Source organism: Muntiacus reevesi, chromosome X, assembly GCF_963930625.1.
Source record: "Muntiacus reevesi chromosome X, mMunRee1.1, whole genome shotgun sequence".
Taxonomy (NCBI): Eukaryota; Metazoa; Chordata; class Mammalia; order Artiodactyla; family Cervidae; genus Muntiacus; species Muntiacus reevesi.
In genome coordinates this window covers 129,595,310-129,613,268 of record NC_089271.1, presented here as the reverse complement: position 1 = coordinate 129,613,268, position 17,959 = coordinate 129,595,310, and the positions used below count along the sequence as shown (strand labels likewise).

The 17,959-nt window shown below is 39.2% G+C and overlaps 1 protein-coding gene across 2 annotated transcripts; it reads right to left on the bottom strand.

The window, feature by feature from the left end:
* Positions 1-3,968: 3,968 nt before the first annotated feature.
* On the bottom strand, positions 3,969-10,658 carry C1GALT1C1 (C1GALT1 specific chaperone 1). 2 transcript variants are annotated; one of them, XM_065916082.1, is made up of 3 exons: positions 10,435-10,658; positions 9,678-9,800; positions 3,969-8,391 (listed from the first exon to the last, which is right to left on the bottom strand). In XM_065916082.1, exon 3 carries the CDS (start codon positions 8,384-8,386, stop codon positions 7,430-7,432), a length of 957 nt encoding a protein of 318 aa, XP_065772154.1. In that variant the 5' UTR covers positions 8,387-8,391; positions 9,678-9,800; positions 10,435-10,658; the 3' UTR covers positions 3,969-7,429. The 2 variants fall into 2 exon arrangements, with proteins under 2 accessions (XP_065772154.1, XP_065772153.1); XM_065916081.1 differs by lacking the exon at positions 9,678-9,800 and having other exon boundaries at positions 10,435-10,652.
* Between the last annotated feature and the right edge of the window lie 7,301 nt (positions 10,659-17,959).

Genomic DNA, 17,959 nt, shown 5'->3' with positions numbered 1-17,959 from the left:
GTGGTTAGGACTCCATGCTTCCATTGCAGAGGGCATGAGTTCAGTCCCTGGTCAGGAAACTAAAATCCTGTAAAAAGCTCAACCTGAACTGTATTTGAATATATAGTACAAACAGCTTCTTTTAATGGGATAACAGCAGTCTCTAACCCGTCAAATTAACCTCTATCTCCTAAATAACTTTCAAAAAAGCATATGATTGGAAGGTAATTTATCACTGACAATGCCTTATTCTGCTTAAAAATAGTAGGGGCTAAACTGTCATTAAAAACTTGTAGGCTTACACTGCACTTATTTTCTGTTTTACAGGGTAAAAATTCTTATGTTTTGTAAAATGTTTTTAAAGGAGTCCACAAAGTAATTCTGCTTTCTTGCTCCCAAATGCAGAGGTCTGGGAGAAGGCACATGGCCTCGTGAGCTTCTTGGTATTGTCAAATCCAGTTCTCTCTCAAGTACCAACTGCCCAGATACTTTTACTGTGGATGGAAGAGTCTTAACTAAAGCAGTAGTTGTTTTTTTTTTTTTTTTTTTTTTTGATATAGAGAAGCATCTTCCCTGGTGATCCAGTGGTTAGGACTCTGCCTTCCACTGTGGGGGGGTGCTGGTTTCATCCCCTCGGGGAGCTAAGATCCTACGTGCTTCATGGCCAAAAAACCAAAACCAAACAAAAGAGACTGAGAGAGAGAAGTATCTTGATTAAAGTGTGAGGAGATAGAAATCATATTAATTTGGGCAATTTCGACTCCAATAATGTCTAATTTGCTGTGAAAGGGGAACATGTATTAGGCTAATGTTCTTCAAAGGAACTTCCAGTTCTCTCCTTAAAAATTATTTACTTTATTAAAAAGTTGCTCAAGGAAGAGCTGTTTTATTGCATGGCACAGATTCAGTGTAGGGATGTTGTCTTAGAACTATTAATGAAGGAGTTCCCTTGTGACTTTGAATATTCAGTACCAGCTGTTATTCACATCAATATTTTAATATTTTACCAGAAAGATACTTAATAAAAAGGATTGATACATATTTAACTGTGTAAAGTGCTAGTTAAACTTGTTCAAATGGGCCAGAGGGAAAGGGAAATAACATTCCTTGAGTACCTACTATATATATAAGCTCTATTTATATATCTTGCTTGATCTTTACGACTGCTCCATGAAGTAGATTTTATTTATTTTTATAGATTTATTTGACTGCACCAGGTTTTAGTTGTGCCACACAGGATCTTTAGTTGTGGCATGTGGGATCTATTTCCCCGACCAGGGATTGAACCCCGGCCCCCTGCATTGGGAGCACAGAGTCTTAGCGACTGGACCTACCAGGGTAGTCCCTCCATGAGGTAGATTTTAAATTCTCATTTTGCAAACGAGGAAACAAGGGTTAACTTTCCTGAATATACATTGCTAATAAATGGCAGAGTTGGGATTTGAACCTCATTTCAACTTGATTGCTCAGACTGTTTTGCAGAAAATCTCCCCTCATATTTCATAAAATGTTAGTCTCGGCCCTCAGTTGCATCACCATCTTTGTTTATGGGCTACTGGAGATAAGTTTAAGTTGGCCGAGCCTGTATACCACAGTGGGAAAATATGAGTAGGATTAGAATGAGGTAAGAGTGGGTGGCTGCCTAGCCTGGGTGGCTAAGATAGTAAAGAATCTGCCTGCAGGGGCTTCCCTGGTGGTCCAGTGATTAAGAATCCACCTTGCAGTGCAGGGACATGGGTTGATTCCTGAGCTGAGAAGATCTCACAGGCCGAAGGGCAACTAAGCCTGGGTGCCCTAGAGCCATGCTCTGCCACAAGAGAAGCCACCGAAATGAGAAGCCCATGTACCACAACTAGAGAGTAGCCCTCTCTCGCCACTACTAGAGTAAGCCCATATGCAGCAACAAAGACCTAGCACAGCCATAAATAAATAAATACTTAAAAAAAGAGAATCTCCCTGAAAGCAGGAGACATGGCTACAGTCCATGGGCTATAGTCCTGGGTCTGGAAGATACCCTGGAGGAGGGCATGGCAACCTACTCCAGTATTCTTGCCTGGAGAATCCCCTGGACAAGGAGCCTAATGGGCTACAGTGCATGGGGTCGCAAAAGAGTTGGACACGACTGAAACCGCTAAATAACAGCAACAATATAAGGGAGAAGGCTGAGGGGTCTAATTTATATTTCACTCCAGATCTACTGAGTTAATTTTGAGAAGGAGTATCCAGTGATGCTTTGTTGTGAGAAGGAAGATCCAGTAATGGCAATGGTACAAGGAGATGGCCTGGGGCCTGCTAAAAGTCAGGTTGCAATTTCCATAGCATTCAAGACAAAAAAATAAACAGCTCTTTAAGAAGAAACTTCAAGTTTTCTCCATTCACATGTCAGCCCCAGGGTGGGATGTTGTCTGACACTTCTAGAATTGGTTAGACCCGTGTTGTAACTGTAAAATACACACTGGGTTTCAAAGACTTAATAAAATAATGTAAACTATGCCACTTTTCTGTCACTTATACATTTAAATGACAATATTTTGGATATATTTTGGTTAAATAAAATATAATATTAAAAGTAATTTCACCTGTGTTTTTAAATGTGGCTAATATTAGTGGAAATTTTTAAACTACACATGTGGCTTTCATTTCAATTGGATGGCACTGGGATGGAGAATGGGCAGTGTTCCTTTAAGTTTTCTTCTAGAGGTGAATACCTTAGAGTGGTAAATAGGGAAAAGAAGATTCTCAGTGCCAGTATTTAAAGTCTTCCATCAGTGGGATGGATAAATTGGGGGACTATGATTGACATATACACTATGTACATATACATATACTATGTACACTAATAAGGACCTACTGTATAGCACAGGAAACTCTACTCAATACTCTGTAATAACCTCTGTGGGAAAATAATCTAAAGGAATGGATATATGTATGACTGACTCACTGTGCTGTACATCGAAACTAACATAGTAAATCAACTCTACTCCAATAAAAATTAATTAAAAAAATAGTCTTCCATCAAGTTAGGACTGGACTCTAGCTGGCCAGGTTCCTCTGTCCATGGAATTCTCCAGGCAAGAATACTGGAGTGGGTTGCCATTTCTTTCTCCAGGGGATCTTCCTGACCCAGGGATCAAACCCGGGTCTCCTGCATTGCAGGCGATTATTTACTGTCTTAGCCACCAGGGAAGCCCCAAGTTAGGACCACTTTTTCCTCCTGATGGTATGGGCCTGGTGTTTTAACTATTAGAACATCCCAATTCTACACTTTGAATACCTTTGTAGATGTCTCTTATCACTTATTCATTAGAAGCACTGCTTACTTTTTTTTTCCCCCAAATGTAAGCCTGTCACATAATTAAGGGCATCCTTCCTCATTACTGGACTTCCCTGGTGGCTCAGTGGTAAAGAATTTGCCTGCAATGAAGAAGTGAAGTGAAGTAAAAGTCGCTCAGTGGTGTCTGACTCTTTGTGACCCCATGCACTATACAGTCCATGGAATTCTCTGGGCCAGAATACTGGAGTGAGTAGCTTTTCCATTCTCCAGGGGATCTTCCCAACCCAGGAATCGAACCCAGGTCTCCTGCATTGCAGGTGGATTCTTCACCAGCTGAGCCACCAGAGGAAACCTGGGTTCAATCCCTAGGTTGGAAAGATCCCTGAAGGGTATGGCAACCCACTCCAGTATTTTTGCCTGGAGAATCCCATGGACAGAGGAGCCTGGCGGGCTATAATCCATGGGGTCACAGAGAGTCAGACACAAGTGAGCACATGCAGCTTCTCACTCTCATCCATCCATCCATTCATAGAAAATCTTAGTTTTATTTTTAGGCCCTGCTCTTCCTGCCAGGTCTTTCACTAAATTGCCAAAGCAATGGCAAAACCAGTGTGGCCATTCTTGCATAGAATCAGTGAAAGCTATCAAAGAATTACATGGGTTAAGAGAAACAGAACTTATCAAAATGATTTTTAAGGAAAAAAGAACCACCATATTCTAATAGTAAACAATGGCTTGTTTTATTGCTCATGCAAAGCTTATACAATATGATTGTTTGACTGCCTGTATGAATCATGTGTTTGGACCTTTTTGCTTTCCACAAAATAACCAGGTCTAGTGTTGAGCTAATGGATACTCAATATATGCAAGGAATAGTATAGTGTATAGATTCCACACTAATAAAAGTGGACTTTTCTATTATGCTAGAGACCCCAGATAAACACCATAATTTCATACTTTCTAAATAAGTAATTTCCTCCATTGTCCTTTGAATACAATATTTTACCTTTGATTATATTGGAATTGAGTTATTTTTCTTTCATTAGACTTTGGGGACTCCTTTGTGGGAAGGTTGGCAAAAATTTCTGATTTTTTTTCTATGCCAAAAAAAAGCTAAATTTTTACAAACAGGCTCTTCACATAACCACTCAGACATGCAGTGAATGCATCAATCCAAGTGAACTGGCACTAAAAGGAACAGAATATTTTAAATGAGTGGAAAATTAGTGGTACATCACTACTAAACTGTGCTTTCAGTAACTTTTCTAATACAGGTGTTCCCTGCTTTAAGAAAGCCCAATAGATGGGTTTGTTTAAATGCATTACAGAAAAATCTGGACATTATAAATCAGATTTGATACACAGCAATCTTCTAGCTACATGAAGAAAAAAGCCAAGAGATCTAATCTATATTTTGCTCCAAATCCAGTGTTTTGAAAAAGGTCTAGTGACTGAACTTGTGCAAGGAGATGGCCTGGGGCCTAGTGAAAGTCAAGGTGCAGTTTCCACTACATTCAAGAAAACCAGAAAGATAAATATAACTTTTAGAAGAAACTTAGTTTTCTCTCATTTACATTCAGCCAGTGGGTCTCACACTTGGGGAATGGTTTAGACCTGTGTTGCCCAATATAGTAGGCATTAGCCAGCCATATGTAAAATATATTCACAATCATGATCAATTCTCATTAGACCTCCATTCTTCCCTACTCTCTTCCCTATAAGAGTGTAGTTTTAGGGTTACAGTTTTTGACTACTGAATGCATGATGATCAAATCTGTAACCATGACCTCTGTAGCACAATTTTCTGTGTTACTGATTCCAGTTTTATCTATAAGACTAGGTACAAATATGTTCAAAGAGACAGTGTATTATTTAAGACAACTAATATTTTATAAGGAATTCTCCAGGCCAGAATACTGGAGCGGGTAGCTGTTCCCTTCTCCAGGGGATCTTCCCAACCCAGGGATCGAACCTGGGTCTTCCGCATTGCAGGTGGATTCTTTATCAGCTGAGCCACTAGGGAAGCCCAAGCATACTGGAGTGGGTAGCCTATCCCTTCTCCAGCAGATCTTCCCAACCTAGGAATTGAACCGGGGTCTCCTGCATTGCAGGTGAATTCTCTACCAGCTGAGCTACCAGGGAAGTCCCTTTTATAAAGGAATACTTGTATAAAAATATAATCAAGAGCATCAGTTTGGTTTAGAAAGCAATTGTTACCTTAGTACCCACTAGGAAATCAAACAATAGAATACATTCTCTAATATATTTATTTCAACTATATTTTGATACCCTAATGTAATTGAAGGTGATAATACACTAGAAAAAATTTTAATATATTGGTGTTGGGGGCAAGGTGATACTTGTAAACTGAGTGTCACACTCAATGAAATACTGTGCATTATTATACTCACTGAATATGATTTGGTTTGTAGTAATTACATCTGAGACCACATATTAGGGTGCTTGATAAAAGGGTTTTTATTATTTTTCAAAATAACCTTTCATCTTAACCAAGAGCCCCAATGAGGAAAATCATACAAATTAAAACAAAGGGTTTTACACACAACTCTGATGATTGATAATTTGTAGCCCAAGGCCCTCTTAAGGAAATTCTCTTTCTGGCTTACAAAAGCTGTGGGAGACTATTAACATCATGAGGCCAGTTACAAGAAAAATTGATCTCTAAAATGTCATGGTCTCTCACTCTGTGGGGGCTTATGTCTCTGACTTAATATGGCATGTGCAGGCCCAATTAGAGGGCAAGTCAGCTCCAAGTATTTCACAAATTTACGAAGACAGAAGTTATTGTATCCACCATCCTTAAAGCTTCTAGATAGCCACTGAAATCAGGCAAATGGCATAGTAATCCGAGGTGAATGGTGAGGTTAAGGCCTCCACACCCAATAGGTGCAATCAACATATGGTACAATCAAGAACATGCAAAAAAAAAATCTCAAAATTTGAACAGGTAAACAAAAACCACGGCAGATTCAACCCAGGTAAATGAAACTGCCAGAGTACCAAAAGGAGTTCTTTAAAGGAGGTTTAAAGGGGCTTCCCTGGAGAAGGGCGTGGCAACCCACTCCAGTATTCTTGCCTCTTGCTCCAGAGGAGCCTGGCGGGCTACAGTCCATGGGATCGCAAAGAGTTGGGCAAGACTGTGAGACTAAGCACAAAGGGGCTTCCCTGGTGGTTCAGCAGTAAAGAATCCGCCTGTAATGCAGGAAACTTGGGTTTGATCCCTGGGTTGGAAGATCCCCTGGAGAAGAAAATGGCAACCCATTCCAGTATTCTTGCCTGGGAACTCCCACGGACAGAGGAGATTAGTAGGCTACAGTCCATGAGGTGTCAGAACAATTGGTCACAACTTAGCGATTAAACAACAAAGGAGATTTCCACAGAACTCACTTGCTCTGCAGGAGTAAATCAATCTCAACTGGTATATTTTTATTCAAGCCATAGCTAAGAGCTTGATTAACTGGGAAACAGTGCAGTTAAATGATATTACATTCCTTATGATCACCATTCCAATTTCAGTATATGCATAGAGAAATTGTATATGCTGAGGAATGCCACTAAACTAGCTCCCAGGAAAATCATTAACCTTTGTAAGTAATCTTCACTTTCAGGGACATTCAACTTTCACTGTATCAGGGGTTGGGAACATTCTCTTGGTTCTCTGGTTGTGTATTTTGAGAAAGCAAATCCATTGGCACTTATGATGGCTTAGAACATAAACCAACATTAGAAGTAACAGAAATACATAGCTAGAAGTTTTACTTTAATCACAGATTCGAAACTAGGGATTTCATTTGCATATCTTAGCAAGCTAAAAAGACACGTTAAATTTGTAACCAATCAGCAAAAATATGTGCCACACAGATTTTAATGTTCATAATTTAGGATTTATCACATATATTACTCATAAATATATCCTTTATTTGTAAAATTATTATTCTTAAGACATTTCTTTCCAACACAGTTGAAATTATCACATTTTTTAAGAAAAAAATTCCACCCTATTTTAAAATGTACCACTAAACTTCAATGTGGGAGTAAATCAGTGCCACCAAATTGAAAAAGAAAACAAAAAAAGAAACATACTGCTGTGTTGGATACTACAAATAACAACACACATCCTGTATGGCAATCATATACATACTCTCGTTTCACTTCTCAGTCATTGTCAGAACCATTTGGAGGTAGGAAAACTAATGCATCATTGAAAACATGCCCAAATGCCCTAAGACGGTATACCCCATACATCATTACATGCATCTGATTAGGTGTCAGTCCATTAAAAGTAACAGCCATATCTGAACAACATCCTTCTACTACCTGGTTTGGGTGATTAGTCATTGCCTCTTTAATAAAAAGCCCAACAGATTTGGTGTTAAATATATCTTTTCCTTCAGAATCTTCTGCATTTTCTGCAAACACTCCGGCATATTTCAGGCAGACGGCAAGCTGCTTATCTTCAGATATCTTCCAAATCATCCCTCCCTGTTCAGGACACTTCTCAGGAATACTGAGAAGGCTGTGAAGTCTCTTCATTGATTCTATACTTAAGACAATTCCTCCTTCCATGCTCACATATTCCAGGTCTCCAGATTTTACAGTGTGACCTAGATAGAAAGGTTGTGATGGATCCTTTTTTAACAAAAAGTACTTTAAGTTTTCAATAATAGCAAATGTAGTGGGGCGTGCAAGGAAGAACCAGTTGTATTGATCTCTATATTTATCAAAGGCGTATTTGTAAGCTTTTCTCATCATTAACCACATGTCATTTGTTTCCATGTTAATTGACTCAAACACTTTAACATTTTCAGAACTGAAGAAGTCTACTTTGTCACAGTGATTGGTCCAAGTTTCTTTCACTGCAGCCCAGAGGCTCACATCTTTGGGTTTGACAAGGAGGATACAGTATACCCGAAAGCTCTTACTGAGTTCCATACGTTCATCCTCTGAAATTTTCAAGATGTCTTCTTTATTAGGTGCTTGGAGATGATGATGTTCATGGTGGTGCATTCTATTTCCATGACCAATCCTAACGTGTCCTAGCATAGTGATCAAGGCACAGAAAATGCTTCCAAGCATTACACCCTTCAAAAATGAACTGCTTTCAGAAAGCATTTTTCCTATAAAGAAGAAAAAGAACTTTAGGATACTTAATAGAAAAGGATTAGTCTAATGATTTGATAGTTCCCTTATACTTACATTTGGCTCTTAATGTTAAGGAAAAAAAAAAAGGCTCCCAGGTTTGACATGGAATCAGTTACAAATAGTACAAGAGAATCTTAAGAATTTTTTGCTTCCAATGGTATCTGATTACTGCTAGGTATAACCTGGAACTTTGCAGAAATACCTCACAGCCATAGAATTTTCTGGGAGGCTATTTCTGCACTTCATCTATGGGGATTTAATTAACCAAGTACTGAATTAAAGCACTGATCCCAGACACCAATGTTACAGAGGTCGTCTGTCCATCATTCTCTTGAAAGGAATTTTGTTTCACAAGCTTGCATTATATTATTTAAATACTTCTGTAGCTAAAAATGGACTTTTACAAGAAAATGTTAAAGTGAACAAATAAAACCACTTACAATTGCTATATCACCACTGGTATCTGTGCTGGCTTTTGTTCTCAATCTAATGCTTTCTTTAACCGGTGACTACTATCAGGTGTTTTGAGTACATCTAAAGCAAGTTTCTTGGAATTGATACCATATTTGTTAATATTTACCCTCTTGTGCCTAAGACTAAATGATTTCCAACACAGTATCTCAACTAACTGATGTAATAAAAGCCCATAATGAAAAGAGTTAAGTTATTTGGGTGAGAAATGAGTCAATATAAGGCATATCTGGGGACCATTAATGAACATTTTTATTTCCTCCAAAGGCATCTGTTTATTCTTTGGGGAAGTAAAAAGTCTACACTTTGATTCCAATTAGAAATTAAAAGAAAAGTCAACATTAAATACAACTGTTGAAAATTTCCCAATCTCCTCTCCATCTCCACAAGGAATGTTCTGAGCTACTTAGATTTTTCCCTTTCTCTCTTAAAGTTGAAAGTGGGCTTAGAAGATACTTAATGTCACTTTTCTCATTTTACAGATAGGGAAACAGAGGGTCCACAGAGGTTAGGTAACTGACCCAAAGTCACAGTTAGTAGTAGAAATGAACTAGAAATCAGCTATCCTGACATCAATTTAATGCTTTTTCTAGCACAGAACAATGACCTCAACAGTGCTTCTATCCATATTATTGATAATAAACAAGTTACTGAATAACCCTGTTTTCCTATAAATGAACATGTAAGATCTGTTAACCATAATTTAACAGATCTTGCACCTAACATCACCATACTGCCTCAAGGACACCAACCCTTGGTTTTAGAGGAAATGGACTTTGACTTCCATTACCTTTGAAGGACCAGGTGTGGAATAGCTTGACAGACGTAATTCTTAAGCAGGGGTGGGGGAGTGGGGAAAGAGACAGGACAGTTTTTCTGTGTCACTCACAGAACTCGGTCAACAAACACAGCTCTAATAAGGAAAAGAGAATTGACAGGAAACAAGCAGAATTGTCAGATGCACTGCAAAATGAATTCTTTTATATATGTCTTCAGCATTTCATATTATTTCTGGTCAATATATGATAATTCACTAGTGTTTCTTAGCTTGATGATGGCATATGGATTTCAGGATTCTTCCTGATAGGGATACTACTTAGGAAGTCATTTGCAGAAATTTTCCTAAGGAGTAGCACATGATATGTGATGCACATGATAGGATATTTGATGCAGAGGGGAGGGAAACTTAAAACTGCACATGGGTACAAACAAGGCAGAAACTACCAGAGTGGTTTTCCACTCTGTCTCTTTAGATGAAGGTGGTTGCGGTGGAATATGGAAAAGGGAGGAGGATGAAATGAAGAACACAAGTGAGGGGGAGAACATGGTCAACCCAAGACCCCAAGGAGGGGCAGAGGGAGCGCCTCTAGGAAGCTGGCGCTCAATCTCTCCCCCTCACTCTTCCTCCCACTGGACCTGCCTGGGCACCTCGCGCGGAGCATGCTGGGAGTGAGCCAGGGCCCAGGCCTACCCCGGAGAGGGGCGGGGTCGTTCAGGGGGCTGCTCCGCGAGCAGCTCCAGGTGCGGGCCGTAGCCGCAGCACTCACCCGCGTCTAGAACGGCTCAGGGGCGGAAAAGCGCAGCTGCGCACAGGTTTCCTCTCACGTTCGCGCGCCGCTCGGTTACGTTCCTGGTCGGGCTGCTCTAGATGCAGGCGGTGTCCTCTCGTTGGTTTCGCAAAAGGTGGGGAGGGCCAGGAAGTGGCCGCCACGACGGCGCGGGAAGGGGGCGGGGCAAAGAAGCCCTCGGCCGGGCGGAGCCTCCCGTCGCACCGACGACAGAAGGGCCGGCGCGCACGCAGCTCGCCTTTTCTCCCCGCCCCCTGCCGAGTTCCGAGAAGCGCGTCGGGTTGGCGTGACCCGCACGCCGGCCCAGACCAAACGGGACGCCCAGAGAGGCGTGCGTGCGCGCGTACGACCCGCCGACACCTCCCACCACCGCACCTTCCGGGCGTGGAGACTGCGAGAGCGAGGTAGAGCGTTCCGTCTGACCGAGCTCGTGTCAGGTCTCTCATTGGTTTCTCTGACGACCTCTTGAGACGTTGCACCAAGAGGGTGCTCCATCCAGTACCCCTGGGCTGAGTTTAAATGCAGACCACTGAAGCAGTCACCAAATTATGAGGGCAGGGAGTCGCTAAGGTTATTGGAACGGTATCTGAAGCCCCACGGTCCGGAATCCAGTGCTGTCTTCACCGCGTCATTTGGTATGCTGGGGAGGTTACTTCACCTCGCTATGCCTCAGTTTCCCCCTCTGTAAAGTACAGAAAGTATCACGGTAGTGCTATCTCGTAGAAGATTAAATGAGATAGTGCCACTGACTCTTTATTAGCAAAAGACCAAGCCTAGAATAAGCATTCATTAGCTGTTAGCTGTTACGCTACTCACCCCTGTATCACTAGCCTTAGTACCAGCACGCCGTGGACAGTATATATTTGTGGATTTAATGAATGTTAGAACAACAGATGAACCAGGGCCAGAAAGGAAGGGTAAGGAACTTTCTAAAGATCACAGAGTAATTAACGGCAGAAGAGGAACTAGAACTGAGGTCTAATTACAAGTGTAGAGCTCGCTTTCTGCTAAACATGTGCGCTGTCTTAAAATTCATTTTTGTGACATAAAGGGGTTTTTGCTAAAAAGCACAAAATATTACACATTTTTTAAATGTATTGTCACCAGGTTCCATTCAAATAACTTTGAGTGGTGATTTACCCAGCCCTGAGTTCCTAAAGACACGTATATTTGAGTATTGGCAGTGACCCAGTTTAAATGGACTGAAAGTTTCAGAAAGCACTAAAATAATGAACAAATAGATTTTAGGCACGCACTATCCTGGCAGCACTACCCTAAAATCTGGAGATACAATGGTGAACAAAATTAGCCCCCTGCCTTTAAGGAACTCTCAGTATAGCTGGGAAGAAAGACATTAAATAATCCATTACAAATACATGGTGCTACGTTCTCCAAAGGAATACAAAAATAAATTTTAGAACTGGAAAAGAGCTTAAGACTGCAGAGTATCTCCACTATATTTTGTTAAATGACATACATTGTTTATTGTCACATATATATTAATACATGTGTACTGACTAAACCGCAACCACCTTACCTGTATGTGTGTGAGGTGTGTATATGTGTGTATGTCCGACTATGTGTGTATATGTCAGACTCTGCATCCCCATGGACTGTAGCCCGCTAGGCTCTTCTGTCCATGGAATTCTCAGGCAAGACTATTGGAGTGGGTTGCCATTTCTTTCTTCAGGGGATCTTCCCAACTCAGGGATTGAACCTGGGTCTCCTGCATTGCAGGCAGACTCTTTACCCACTGAGCCACCAGTGATGGCCTATATCTATACACACACACACGCTCATTTAGTTAAGTGAAACAAGTTGCAGAATAATGTGTATGGGGTGATTATGCTTTGCAGAAAACAGTTTTACGTATGTGCACACATGTTTGATCTGTTGGTAATGAGCAAAGGGAGTTGTGGAAGGCTCAGCAGCCTGTTAATACTGATCACATCAGGAGGTTGAGGTGTGAATGATTAGCCTTGTCTTTATACATTCTTCAATTGCATTGTTTGCATTGTTTCACTGGTATAACAAGCATTTGTTATTTTTGAATTTGAAGAACAGCAAATAAAGGGATATTTGAGATTAGAAGGAGAAAAAGAATGAGGGAAAGATACCAATAAAAATACTTTCGAAGAGTGCAGACAACCAAGCTCTCCTTGCAAAAAGGGACCAAGGAAAGACAGAAGTGGCACTCAGAATTCAAGAGACAGTGGCACAGAGTCAATTTAAACCACCGCTTTTTTCTAGTACTGGAGGGAATACCAAACTGAAAATACTGATACAAGATACTCTGAAACAATAAACCACGGAATTTTCAACATCAGAAGCACTGCAGATGAGAGGTTAAGAACCCAATTCTCTATTTAAAGCAGTTTTTAAGCATAGTTAGCATTTGAAGTGAGACTAGTGAGATGGTTGACTTGTAGTTAGGTGATTGCATTTTTAAAACATCATTCCTCATTGTAGTCCTAATTTAAAAAATACATGCAAGTTTCTGCTAAAATTAAGAATATTTATAAATATTCTTTGGCTCAGCTAACCCACTTCTTGTCATCGCTCCCCTAGAAATTAAAGCACCAGAATGTAAGGCTAAATGTATATGGTCAAAAGCATTGTTGTTTTTAGTAGTGGGAAATATCCATCAATGGTTGAATTAATTAAAGTGCATCCATATAGTGTAATATTAAGCATAAAATAAACAGCTTATCTCTCCTGCACTAAAGACTTCACTAAACATACTAACCTGCACCTTGTCAGGGTGGAGAGGGTTGCTTTTATTTTTATTTTTTATTTTTTTATTTTTTTAAATATTATTTTATTAGTTGGAGGCCAATCACTTCACAACATTTCAGTGGGTTTTGTCATACATTGACATGAATCAGCCATATAGTTACACGTATTCCCCATCCCGATCCCCCCTCCCACCTCCCTCTCCACCCGACTCCTCAGGGTCCTCCCAGTGCACCAGGCCCGAGCACTTGACTCATGCATCCCACCTGGGCTGGCGGTCTGTTTTACCATAGATAATATACATGCTGTTCTTTCAAAACATCCCACCCTCACGTTCTCCCCCAGAGTTCAAAAGTCTGTTCTGTACTTCTGTGTCTCTTTTTCTGTTTTGCATATAGGGTTATCGCTACCATCTATCTAAATTCCGTATATATGTGTTAGTATACTGTAATGTTCTTTATCTTTCTGGCTTACTTCACTCTGTATAATGGGCTCCAGTTTTGTCCATCTCATTAGAACTGGTTCAAATGAATTCTTTTTAACGGCTGAGGGTTGCTTTTAAATTTGGTTGCCTGCATGTACCTAGCAGGTAGGGCCAGACTGCATTCAAAACTGACAACAATGCGTTATTGTCAAAGTCCTCCTGCCAAGTGCATGAATTATTCAGCATGAGGAGTCATTAATTTTTAGTAATTGGCCATCACTTGCATTTGAACATTCCAATTTTTGAAATGTGTCCAAAGGCCTTTGGGAAATTAACATGATTTTCCACAACAGTTCACTGGAATAGTAAATGTTGAAGAAAATCTAAGGTAGATTGTTTTCTGCATAACATCTTTTTGGAGGGTCAAAGGTGTCTTCTGTGTTTACCAAAATTAATACCTGTAATATATGTAACCTCTGCTGCCTAGAATTTCACAGATGTTCATCTTTAATAAACAAATTCCCTGTCTGAGCAAATTCATTATTGTTTTCATTTGAGTATAGTTTGGTCCATAAATGAATCTGATTTGTGTTTTCAGGCATATTCATGCTTGCAATCTCATTTAATTTTTAATTCTTTTTTGGAGCTAAGTAACCAGAGGTTTTTTTTTTTAAGTTTTATTTTTTTATTGAAGGATAATTGCTTTACAGAATTTTGTTGTTTTTCTGTCAAACCTCAGCATGAATCAGCCATAGGTATACACATATCCCCTCTGTTCTGAACCTCCCTTCCATCTTCCTCCCCATCCCACCCCTCTAGGTTGATCCAGAGTACCTGTTTTGAGTTTCCTGAGCCATACAGCAAATTCCTGTTAGCTATCAATTTTACATATGGTAATGTAAGTTTCCATGTTACTCTTTCCATACATCTCACCCTCTCCTCCTGTCTCCCCATGTCCATAAGTCTATTCTGTATGTCTGCTTCTCCATTGCTGCCCTGTAAATAAATGCTTCAGTACCATTTTTATAGATTCTGTATATATGCGTCAGAATATGATATTTATCTTTCTCTTTCTGACTTACTTCACTCTGTTTAATAGGTTCTAGGTTCATCCACCTCATTAGAACTGACTCAAATGCATTCCTTTTTATGGCTACATTGTGTCTATGTACCACAACTTCCTTTTTTTATTTTTTTAATTTTTATTTTAATTGGAGGCTAATTACTTTATAATATTGTGGTGGTTTTGCCATACATTCACATGAATCAGCCATGGGTGTACATGTGTTCCCCATCCTGACCCTCCCTCCCACCTCCCTCCCTATCCCATCTCTCAGGGTCATCCCAGTGCACCAACCCTGAGCACCCTGTCTCATGCATTGAACCTGGACTGGCGATCTGTTTCACATACGTTAATATACATGTTTCAATGCTATTCTCTCAAATCATTCCACCCTTGCTTTCTCCCACAGAGTCCAACAATCTGTTCTTTACATCTGTGTCTCTTTCGCTGTCTTGCATATAGGGTCATCATTACCATCTTTCTAAATTCCATATATATGCGTTAATATACTGTATTGGTGTTTTTCTTTCTGACTTACTTCACTCTGTATAATAGGCTCCAGTTTCATCCACCTCATTAGAACTGATTCAAATACATTCTTTGTAATAGCTGAGTAATATTCCATCATGTATATGTACCACAGCTTTCTTATCCATTTGTCTGTTGAAGGACATCTAGGCTGCTTCCATGTTCTAGCTGTTGTGAATAGTGCTGCAATGAACAATGGAATACATGTGTCTTTTTCAATTTTGGTTTCCTCAGGGTATATGCCTAGGGGTGGGATTGTTGGGTCATATGGTAGTTTTATTCCTAGTTTTTTAAGAAATCTCCATACCATCTTCCATAGTGTTTCTATCAATTTACATTCCCACCAATAGTGCAAGAATGTTCCCTTTTCTCCACACCCTCTCCAGCATTTATTGTTTGTAGACTTTTTGATGATGGCCATTCTGACTGGTGTGAAGTGATATCTCATTGTAGTTTTGATTTGCATTTCTCTAATAATGCACGATGTTAAGCATCTTTTCATGTGTTTGTTAGCCATCTATATGTCTTCTTTAGAGAAATGTCTGTTTAAGTCTTTTCCCCACTTTTTGATTGGGTTGTTTGTTTTTCTGGTATTGAATTGTATGAGCTGCTTGTATATTTTGGAAATCAATCTCTTGTCAGTTGCTTCATTTGCTATTATTTTCTCCCATTCTGAGGGTTGTCTTTTCACCTTGCTTATAGTTTCCTTTGCTGTGCAAAAGCTTTTAAGTTTAATCAGGTCCCACTTGTTTACTTTTGTTTATATTTCCATTACTCTAGGAGGTGGGTCATAGAGGATCTTTCTTTGATTTATGTCATCGAGTGTTCTGCCTATGTTTTCCTCTAAGAGTTTTATAGCTTCTGGTCTTACATTTAAGTCTTTAGTTCATTTTGAGTTTATCTTTGTGTATGGTGTTAAGAAGTGTTCTGATTTCATCCTTTTACATGTAGCTGTCCAGTTTCCTTTACTGAGGAGGCTGTCTTTGCCCCATTGTATATTTTTGCCTCCTTTGTCAAAAATAAGTTACCCATAGATGCATGGGTTTATTTCTGGGCTTTCTATCTTGTTCCATTGGTCTATGTTTCTGTTTTTGTGCCAGTATCATACTGTCTTGATGACTGTATGATCTGAAGTATGATCTGAAGTCAGGAAGGTTGGTTCCTCCAGCTCCGTTCTTCTTCCTCAAGACTGCTGTGGCTCTTCAGGGTCTTTTGTGTTTCTATATGAATTGTGAATTTTTTTGTTTTTGTTCTGTGAAAAATGCCACTGGTAATTTGATAGGGATTGCATTGAATCTGTAGATTGCATTTGGTGGTATAGTCATTTTCACAATATTGATTCTTCCTAACCAGGAACATGGAACATCTCTGTATTTGTTTATGTTGTCTTTTATTTCTTCCATTAGTGTCATATAATTTTCTGTGTACAGTTCTTTTGTCTCCTTAGGTAAGTTTATTCCTAAATATTTAATTCTTTTTGTTGCAATGGTGAATGGGATTGATTCCTTAATTTCTTTTTCTGAGTTTTCATTGTTAGTATATAGAAATGTAAGTGCTTTCTGTGTATTGATTTTGTATCCTGCAACTTTGCTAAATTCACTGGTTGGCTCTAGTAATTTTCTGATACTATCTTTAGGGTTTTCTATGTACTGTATCATGTCATCTGCAAATAGTGAGAACTTTACTTCTTCTTTTCCAGTCTGGATTGCATTTACTTCTTTTTCTTCTCTGATTGCAGCAGCTATGACTTCCAGAGCTATGTTGAATAATAGTGGTGAAAGTGGACACCCTTGTCTTGCTCCTGATCTTAGGGGGAATGCTTTCAGTTTTTCACCATTGAGAATAATGTTTGCTGTGGGCTTATCATGTATGGCCTTTACTATGTTCAGGTAGGTTTCTTCTATGCCCATTTTTCGAAGAGTTTTAATCATAAATGACTGCTGAATTTTGTCAAAGGCTTTTTCTGCATCTATTGAGATTATCATATTGTTTTTAATCTTTCAATTTGTTAATATCGTGTATCACATTGATTGGTTTGCGTATATTGAAGAATCCTTGCATCCCTGGAATAAACCCAACTTGATTATGGTATATGAGCTTTTTGATGTAGTAACCAGAGTTTTACTTATTTTTTAAAACCAGTTCAACATAATTAAGATTTATACAATTTTCACACAGCAGCAGGATACAAATTCTATTCACGTTCCCATAGACCATAAACCAGGAGACACTGGATCATATCCAGGGACATAAAACAAGGTGCAAAAATTTCATAGTCTAAAGGTATTGAAATCATACAGAGTCTGTTTACAGTCTCATTTCAAAATGATTCTCCATTTGATGACCATCTGGAAGCTTTATTTTTTTTTTTTAATTAACAAACTCATTTGCTTGCCAACAAATATGTATTAAGTGTTTACAATAGGTCAGGCACTGTGTTAGGTATTGTTTTTTCAAAAACCTTTTTTTTTAATTATGGGGAATTTCAAACATAAACAGAAATAGAAAAATATAATGAAATCGCATGTAAAAAAGGCTGTAAAGGATGTAAATTGCTTCCATTTTAAGGAAGTTTCAACATCCTCAATTCAAAGCCAGTCTTATTACCCCTTCCACCTCCCTCCCATCCAGATTATTGTGAAGCACTTTTCGGACATGCCACTTCATCTATAAACATTTCAAAATGTGTCTATTAAATATAAGAGATAAGGGCTTCTTAAAAAAACCCCACAATATCACTAGAAAATGAATTCCTT

Coding starts and splice junctions, on each gene's coding strand:
- C1GALT1C1 (XM_065916082.1), bottom strand. CDS start 8,386: ATGCTTTCTGAAAGCAGTTCATTTTTGAAGGGTGTAATGCTTGGAAGC.